The sequence below is a fragment of the Tarenaya hassleriana genome, unplaced genomic scaffold (genome assembly GCF_000463585.1).
Source record: "Tarenaya hassleriana unplaced genomic scaffold, ASM46358v1 Cleome4, whole genome shotgun sequence".
NCBI lineage: Eukaryota > Viridiplantae > Streptophyta > Magnoliopsida > Brassicales > Cleomaceae > Tarenaya > Tarenaya hassleriana.
The window spans coordinates 1,602,942-1,611,993 of record NW_010966881.1 but is presented as its reverse complement, the minus strand read 5'-3'; the positions used below and the strand labels follow the sequence as shown (position 1 = coordinate 1,611,993).

At 38.4% G+C, this 9,052-nt stretch overlaps 4 protein-coding genes across 6 annotated transcripts in view; 2 read left to right on the top strand and 2 right to left on the bottom strand.

Moving 5' to 3' along the window:
* LOC104824523 (protein RETICULATA, chloroplastic) overlaps positions 1-673 on the top strand; it is a 2,295-nt gene extending 1,622 nt beyond the window's left edge. The window contains exons 7-8 of the mRNA XM_010556625.1: positions 8-50; positions 353-673. Coding sequence (XP_010554927.1) covers positions 8-50; positions 353-546 — 237 coding nt within the window. The 3' untranslated portion in view covers positions 547-673. The remainder of the gene's footprint in view (positions 1-7; positions 51-352) is intronic.
* Positions 674-992: 319 nt separating this feature from the next.
* Positions 993-3,509, bottom strand: LOC104823405 (mitochondrial substrate carrier family protein B). Its single transcript, XM_010554973.2, has 7 exons — positions 3,022-3,509; positions 2,480-2,656; positions 2,217-2,366; positions 1,971-2,072; positions 1,815-1,885; positions 1,657-1,724; positions 993-1,470 (listed from the first exon to the last, which is right to left on the bottom strand). The coding sequence occupies exons 1-7, from the start codon at positions 3,310-3,312 to the stop codon at positions 1,235-1,237; spliced, it is 1,095 nt and encodes a 364-aa protein (XP_010553275.1). The 5' UTR covers positions 3,313-3,509; the 3' UTR covers positions 993-1,234.
* A 3,282-nt stretch (positions 3,510-6,791) lies between these two features.
* Positions 6,792-8,578, top strand: LOC104823404 (aldehyde oxidase GLOX). The gene has a single exon (XM_010554972.2). It carries the CDS (start codon positions 6,821-6,823, stop codon positions 8,432-8,434), a length of 1,614 nt encoding a protein of 537 aa, XP_010553274.1. The 5' UTR covers positions 6,792-6,820; the 3' UTR covers positions 8,435-8,578.
* An 88-nt stretch (positions 8,579-8,666) lies between these two features.
* Positions 8,667-9,052, bottom strand: part of LOC104823403 (protein NRT1/ PTR FAMILY 5.6) — an 8,095-nt gene continuing 7,709 nt past the window's right edge. For all 3 annotated transcript variants that reach the window (XM_010554970.1, XM_010554971.1, XM_010554969.1), the window contains one exon: positions 8,667-9,037. In XM_010554970.1, the coding sequence (XP_010553272.1) occupies positions 8,851-9,037 (187 nt within the window). In that variant the 3' untranslated portion in view covers positions 8,667-8,850. The remainder of the gene's footprint in view (positions 9,038-9,052) is intronic.

Below are 9,052 nucleotides of genomic sequence, written 5' to 3'. Positions count from 1 at the left end.
GGAAGAGGACATTCCGGTTCCACCATTGATTAAGAGCGCAGCTCTCTGGGGTATGTATGATTTAACATTCCCTTCTCATGTCTGATGATTTTCCCTATTAAAGCTTCTAGCTTGATATTTGGATCATTTTGAACCTCTTCACCCTCCAGATTTTCGATATCTTATCGTTTAAGGTCGTCATATATGCTGATGATTTGCCCGTTTAAAGCTTATAACTTGGGTCATTTGAATATCATCCCCCTTTAGATCATTGAATATTAAAGTTTGGGTTTTTCTACCAATTTTTTCTGATCGTTTAAGTAAGTGGCCCATGCATGATGGAGGGAATGATGGTGGTTATCATTCATTGCAGGTGTGTTCTTGGCTGTTTCTTCAAACACTCGTTACCAGGTCATCAATGGACTGGAGAGGCTGGTGGAGGCATCTCCTGTAGCCAAGAAGGTGCCTCCAGTGGCAATGGCATTCACTGTTGGTGTAAGGTTCGCCAACAACATCTATGGCGGAATGCAATTCGTTGACTGGGCCAGATGGAGCGGCGTTCAATGAACAAAAACCCAGACAGAGAGAGACTCTTCTGCTCAGTGAAACCTTAGATGCCATCTTTTCAAGCTTAATAATGGCTTAGGTGTAACTTCTGAATCCATTTCATAAAATATTTCAGTTTGGAACTCCAGTTCAGGTTTTGGTTCTTGGTGGGTTTAATCTTTCAGGGATCACAGAGCCCAAAGTTCGAAACTTTCTGCGGAAATACTCAAGCACAGAAGCTAAGAAAATCAAAAACGTAAAATCCAAATGATTTGGCACAAACCCGAAAGTAAAAGAAGAAACTTTCAACCAAAATCTAAAGCATTTGCTATATTTATTTTATGGAATGGTTTCTTTTGGGGTTACACAGAGGAACGTGAAGAGCTTTGGGGGTTTAGGGTTCTTGGTCAAGTAACTTTGTTTGAACCCTAGAAATGAAAGTACAGAGTTAAATAAAGGAAGAGAGCTTCATGAATCGGAAAGCCTAAAAGCAAAACCAAAATTGTGTTATATCAGGAAAATGCTCATGGAGAAACCCAATGTAAAATGATGCCTGGAAAATTGTTGAAAACACCTAAACGCAACTAAAAAAAACCTATACACTGAAAACTTTTTAATCTTTTCACGGCAGTAACAGTAAAATTTACCACCAAGATCACTACGAGAGCTCACAATTCTTCCTTCATCTACCTCTACAAGCAACTTGAACTCAACAAGGGGTCGGTGATAAGAGAATCTTCAACGTCTCGTAAGTCATGAAGGCGATGCCTACACCGGGAACCACTTTGTAGTATTCGGGCAAGATCCCCCTGTACAAACCTCGGAGGCCTTCTGTCTTGCATATGTGTCTGAGTGTTCCTAAGATCCCCGTGTTATACACTCTTGCTCGTCCACCCGCCCCTTCTAACTGCATTCTTCTTCTCACGAGGTCCAGCGGGAATGTCACTATAAGTTTATCAGCAGCATAAACAGAGTATGTGTCATTTGATGTATACATAAAAAAGATATGTCCCATAGAAAACCCCAAACCTTCTTGTCTCCAAACTTATATACAGCCGTGAGAGTGTTTTTGTGTGTGTGCAAATTCTGGGGAACCCGACTTTTAAAAAGCAGTAAAATCAGCTGCCCAACCTGTCGAAGAGGCTATTCCGGAGAGACTGCCACAACCAAGACTGACCATGACTTGTGAATCGTTAGGCCTGAAGGAGATCAACCGAAAAGTATGATAAATCAGTAGACAAGAATTTTAATATATAGCCATATTTTTCACACAGAGATGATTTTTTTACCTTTGAGATAGCCAAAATGATTTCAGAGACTCATACGCAGAGAAGCTTATTGCAAGGCTTGGTCCGACACCCTGCATCATGAAATCAAGAAACAGAGAGAAGTTAACCACCAACATAGTTCGTCCAAAAAGAACATGGGGAAGCATTCAAGCGTACCAACAATGTAGCACCAAGTCCTTTATACAGACCCAACATTCCCTCTTCTCTGCAAATGGTACTGAATGCATGCCCGATACCTCGATAATACATTGAATTCCTCTGGAAAACATGAAACATAAAATATTTGGTAATAAGAAGGATAGAGAACACAACAACAATAAATTTCGGGCATAATAACATCAAACAAAAAAAATCAAGGGGAAGGTAAGAAATGAAAGAGGAAACTAGAGCAAGGAGTATTACCTGTGCAGCAAGGCGTGTCCTCACAAGATCAAGAGGGTAAGTAGCTGAGGCAGCAGTTATTCCAGCCAACCCACCACCTACAAAGTGCACAAAAAGGTCTAGGCTCGCATTTCCTTTATAACTCCCCAAGGCTGGAATTGAGTGCAACAACTGCTCAGAAAGAAAGAAATTGAAAAAAAAAGGAGGCAAGGTTAGACCAAATGACAGAAGAATAAGCCACTGCTACACAATCAACACCTTGTAGAGGCTTATAAGCAACTTACATTCTTGTATCTTTCATATGCATAGAAGTTCACTGCAGAATATGGAAGCCGGTGAGCTACAGTAACCAGGTTTCCTTTCCAAAAGGCTCTAAAACCTTCTTCGTTGATAATACGAGAAGCCTCACGCCATATGCTCGGTTTGCTTAACACTGCGGCTTCTGATTGCATACCTTGCAACTGATAGTAGAAAACAAAACAGTCAAGAACAAAACAGCTTACATGGTACTTCCAAACGATGTCTTAACACAATTAAGGACATAAAGTCAAAAGCTTAGGCTACAGGGCAAAACGCTGAACCTTTGGCATTAATTCACACTTACAAGACTTATCCAACGTAAACCCTTTCAAAAACCTTCACTTTCAATACGAAATCGAAACCCACTGACCTATATAAGGCATACACACATGCCCTAAAGCCTAAACCAAAGCTCCGCCGCAGACACACCATGCAGCAAATTTCGAAACTACCCAAATTCTAATCCTGAGTAATCGCCACTTTGAGGGCAAAAGAAATCGAAACTCGATATCAAACAAACCAAAACCTGAAACAAAATGGTGAGGCGAGCGAGAGGCGCGGTACAGGTCTTGCTAAAGGCACCGGCAATACCCCCGGCGAGAAGATGCTCAAAGGTGCCGATATGAGACTGTTGCTGATTCAACGACTGTTTATTACTGTGGTGATGGCTCTGCGGCTGCACCTGCTGATGTTGCTGCAATAACTTCCTTGCTCCGGCATCCACAGCGCCTCCATGCGAGGCGGCGGTGGTAGCCGCGGAATTAAGAGCCCTCTGTCCTCCTTCCATAACCACACCGACTCTTGCCTCCAAGTTCATCTCTATGAGATCTTGAGTTGAATCTCCGTCGATCGGAGCACTTGAGATCCGAATTCACGTCAATTTAGCCGACAAAAAGAACGAATTAGCTGAGAGAAATACGAGTGAAATGGGAGAAATTGTCAAGGAGAGGGAAAACCCTTGAGAAACCCTAAAACTGGAAAGAGAAGAAGAAGGGTAATTTTGTAAATAAAAAAACGCGCCCACAGAGATATATACACACAGTATACGGGGAATATACTCACTTCACTAGTTTTGTTCGCCCGAATTTTTAAAATTAAATTAAAGTTAAATTCCAAATGTGTGAAACGACGCCGTCTATTCACCTCGAACATTCCACCACTTGGTTAAAAGTAGAGTCAATACTTTTATGTCAATTTAACAAATTATACCTTTATTATCTTATAATTTTTTATTTTAAAACTAATATATATAATTAATTTTTTTAAAAATCAACTACAACTTAACTATCAAATTCATACTGAAAATTTTTAAATTTTCTAAATCCGCAACCAAGTATTAATTTTTGAAAAAATAAATACTAAACTTTTGGTTTTTTAAATTTTTTGATCGTCTGAAAATCCGATTAAATTTTTAACGATTAACACGCGATATTTCATCAAAATTGTCTACCACAATAAATAAAAAAATAAATATAAAAAATTAAAGAAATATAATTATAAAATAATTATACATAAATACATATATATATACACACGATATATACATAGATATACTGTATATATTTTAATTTTTTATAATTATTTTTACTATTTTTATTTAATTTTAAATATTTTAATATATTTTTTATTTAAATTGCAGACTTGACATTTGATGCGGCAAATTTGATAAATTCGTATCAACGTTGACCGTTAAAAATTTGATCGGATTTTCGAACGATCAGAAAATTAGAAAAAAAAATATTTATTTTGCCAAAAATTAATATTTGGTTATGAATTTAAAAACTGAAAAAGTTTGGTACGAGATAGTCAAGTCATAATTTGTTTTTGGAAATTTCCCAATTGGATTTGCATTCTATTCATTTTGCTTCGATTTATTTCGATTGCGTCATATAATATTTATTGCGTATATTAACAGTTTATTTTGACGGAGTAATCTATGTTTAGACTCAATATTCGACTCTTAGAAGGTTCAAGTAAATCTAAACCCATGTTTCCAAATTGGGGATTGAATCAAGACATTCCAACAAATATTCCCTCTATTTTTAAATAATTATCTATCTAAATATTTTGTTTAACTCACACCCAAAAAAACTTTAAAAAAAAATTTGTTCCGCAATTAATAATGACACTGTTTTATGTTTTGAAATGTAAAGAACAGAATTTTCTCAATAATATTGTGTATTGCAATTACGTCTGTGTGTGGTCGTTGAAATGGTAATTGCGTCTAACCGTGAATTAAAATTATTGTGCTCCATTTCGCTTTTGTTAATAATATTATTATTAAATCAAAAGCCCTTTTTTATTTTGTTATTATGACGGCCCTTCACTTTTCTCCAATTCTTGTAGGTCCTTAAAGCATCTTTTTTTCCAAGCTGTTTATTAACTAAATATTAATTACTCTCATTAACATCTGTAAAACAATTTCTATGAGCTACTTTATGGATGTTATTACATTTCCATAACCACAAATCATCCCTCATCTACATCCATTTAGAATATATGAACTATACATATATATATATATATATATATATATACATGGATGTATATAGGTTCATTTTAAAGAATTCGTGAAAATTTAATTATTAAATAATATTAAACAAATCAATTAAAATTATGATTAATTATATATATATATATATATATATATATTGAATGGGAAAAACTTTCTGATTTTTTAGATTTTAAAAACTAACAATCAAATTTTTTTTTAAATTTATTTTTTCTAAAAAACTAGATATCTACTTTATAAAAAAAATCGACTAAAAATCAAAAACCATATTTTTTTGATTTATAAATCTACGAAATCCAAAAACCAAAAATCAAAAATTAAAATTTTAAAATAAAAAACTAATCCAAAAACTCAAAATAAAAACTCTATCCATTCAACACCATAATAAAAAGTATTTGTTCATTTATTATTAGTATCATCGATGATAATCTTTTGTACATCTAACCAATCATATATTGAGCTTAAAAAATGGATGCTTATATGAAAAATAATTTTAGTTTTTTCTATATCTAATCAATCATATCTTTAACCTAAAAAAACGGATGTTCATATAAATGATATGGAAGATAATTTTAGTATAATCCAAGTTTGGGTGGTCTAGTGATGAGAGAACATGTAAATGATGCTCTCACCCTGGATTTAAATCCAAGCGTGGGAGGAATATCTGAACTTTTTCAGTCTTCTGGAAGATGTAGTTGGGTCGAAAATCCGATGAATTTCTGAATTATCAAAATAAAAAAAGACGAAGATAATTTTAGTATAGAGATGAAAGTTTATAATATGGTTTTTTTTGTCTGTCGGTGATGGATGAGGTTATATGAAAATGATTGATGTTAGAGTGTTGGGTCCTTATTCATTTGGCACTTGGCATTGTATCGAAACAACATTACCATCACATTTTACATCCAACCATATGTTGAGAATACTTATTATATATATATATGTATCGTAAATTTGAATTATTGGCGGCCGACAGCGCCCAAAAGTTTTTATTTATTTATTTATTGGATAATGCTTAGTTCGAAAATTCACAAATAAACGAATTATTTAATTAGTTTATAAATGAATAAGAAGAAAAAGAACTATATACTTTTCGAATAACTTTTCCCTTCTTTTTTTTTAAAAAATTGTATGTTTTGAAACCCTTGCTGGATACTTTTCTTCCGTAACATAAATTCGTCATGATTTATATTGATGTACAATTTTGAAAAATTATAATTAAAATTCGAAAAGGTAATTTCTAAGAAAATAATTAAGGTAGAACAGCCTAATTCAATTATTTCTTAAACCAAATAGGACCGAATTATTTTATTTTGATTCAGTTAAAAAAAAAACAATTATAATCAGACTATTCTTTCAGACATTTTCATTCATGGTGGCCAATGGTGCCCATTGGAGCAGAAAGAGCAAACTTATAAGATAATCAATTCAAAATTAAGTATAATGATTGTTTCCTAGAAATATAAATTTATCAAAAAAGGTTAAAAATAGATTAAACTAATTGATTTTTCCCCAACTTAATTTATATAAAGATTTATCCAAATTTAAGATTTTCAACAATATATTGACTTTGTTAGTTTTCATTACGTCAGGTCGCACTAAAATACTGAACGTTACGTTTCCTACGTGTCATTTCCACGCTGGAAAGCGGACACATGCTTTGCCGATGGGATCCACTGGCATAAACCGGAATCAAGATGAACGGTTCAGATCAATTCTTACGGTGTGTATTGCACCACAGAATCTCCATCCCTAGTCTTCTTTAAAGTGCTTACTCGGAAGTCTCTCTCTCTCCTCAGAAACGCCGACAAAAATGGCGGAAACAGGTTCTGACACAACTGCGATCGTACTTCTACTTATGCTCGCGTTCACGATAGCACGTGCCGATCTTCCGGGCACGTGGGAGCTTCTCGTACCGGACGCCGGTATAGCATCAATGCACACGGCGGTGACCCGGTTCAATACGGTGGTTCTCCTTGACCGGACCAACATCGGGCCTTCGAGGAAATTCCTCGGCCATAAACGGTGCCGGAGAGACCAAAGCGATCCCATTCTAAAGCTCGACTGCTACGCTCACTCGGTTCAATTCGATCTCGGCACGAACCGGATCCGACCACTGATGATTCAAACCGACACGTGGTGCTCGTCGGGTCAGTTTTTGCCCGACGGCTCGTTGCTTCAGACCGGCGGTGACTTGGACGGGTTCAGAAAGATCCGCAGATTCGACCCATGCGAGCCAACCGGTTCGTGCGATTGGGTCGAGCTCAGTGATACCGAACTGGTGGCCGGACGTTGGTACGCGACGAACCAGATTTTACCGGACGGTTCGGTGATTATCGTCGGCGGGAGAGGAACCAGCACGGTGGAGTATTACCCCCCGCGGAAAAATGGCGCCGTTCCGTTCCCGTTCCTTGCCGACGTGGAAGACACCCAGATGGACAACCTCTATCCGTACGTTCACCTTCTCCCCAATGACCACCTATTCGTCTTCGCCAACAACCGCGCCGTCATGTACGACCACCGGAAAAACACCGTCGTCAGGGAGTACCCGCCGTTGGACGGTGGTCCAAGAAACTACCCCTCCGGTGGTTCGTCGGCGATGCTAGCGATCGGAGGCGATTTCGCGGCGGCGGAGGTTCTCGTCTGCGGCGGAGCCCAGTTCGGCGCTTTCATGGCGCGTACAACCGACGCGCCGGCGCACGGGACATGCGGCCGGATAGTGGCGACGGCGGCGGAGCCGGCGTGGGCGGTGGAGGAGATGCCTTTCGGGAGGATCATGGGGGATTTGGTGATGTTACCGGACGGAGGCGTTCTGATCATCAATGGAGCTCAAGCTGGTTCTCAAGGTTTTGAAATGGCGACGAACCCGTGTCTGTACCCGCTTCTGTATCGACCCGATCAGCCAATCGGGTTACGGTTCATGACATTGAACCCGGGAACCGTACCCAGAATGTACCATTCGACGGCGAATCTTTTACCGGACGGTCGGATTCTTCTCGCCGGAAGTAACCCTCACTACTTCTACAAGTTCAAGGCCGAATTCCCTACAGAACTACGCATCGAAGCGTTCTCGCCGGAGTATCTATCACCAGACCGGGCGAATCTCCGGCCAGAGATCCTGGAGATTCCGGTGACTGTACGGTACGGCGAAGGGTTCGACTTGTTGGTCAATGTACCGTTGCCGGTCGTGGGGATCATAGAGGTGAATTTGGGAAGCGCGCCTTTCGCGACCCACTCGTTCTCGCAGGGTCAACGGCTGGTCAAACTGAACGTCCAGCCGTCGGAGCCGGTGGCCGGAGAAGGGAAGTACAAGATCCGGTGTATGGCACCACCGAACGGCGCCGTTGCTCCGCCGGGTTATTACATGGCCTTCGCCGTCAACCAGGGCGTACCCAGCGTCGCTCATTGGGTACGGATAGTTTCTTGACACCAAATTGCATTTCCCACAAAAAAAAAACGATCATATTTTTCGGAGAATGTAAAACCAAACCCAATTATCATTGTAATTTAAATATTTCCATCCGAAATCTTACATACTTAAATCGAAACCATATACTATCTACCATGGTAATCAAGATTTGAAAACTTCAACTTCTAATACCAAATTGTGGGATTCTAGAATTATAGATATTTTTTATTTACACTAAACTCAATCGAAATATAAAACTACAATTTAATTATGTGAATTATAAAATTACACATACTCCTCACAAGATTATCATCGACAAAACTCGGGTATAACATGACCTCGATGTCCCAAAATCGATATATGAAAACTTAAGCATAACAAAATAGGTAAAAAAAGCTTTTAATTAAAAATTACTGAAATTTTTTACATTAAACTTACATCAAATATAAACCTCTCGAATTATCTAACCTCTCCATGGACGCTGCGGCCTCGGCCTTGGCCTCGACATCATCTCGGCCGTACGAATCGACAATGACCATATTCTGCTGGACGTTTTTGTAAGAGTACCGACTCGCCAAGGCAGCGAAGACGAATATATTAGCGGCGGTGAGGCCGGCGAGTTTGGAAACATTAGTG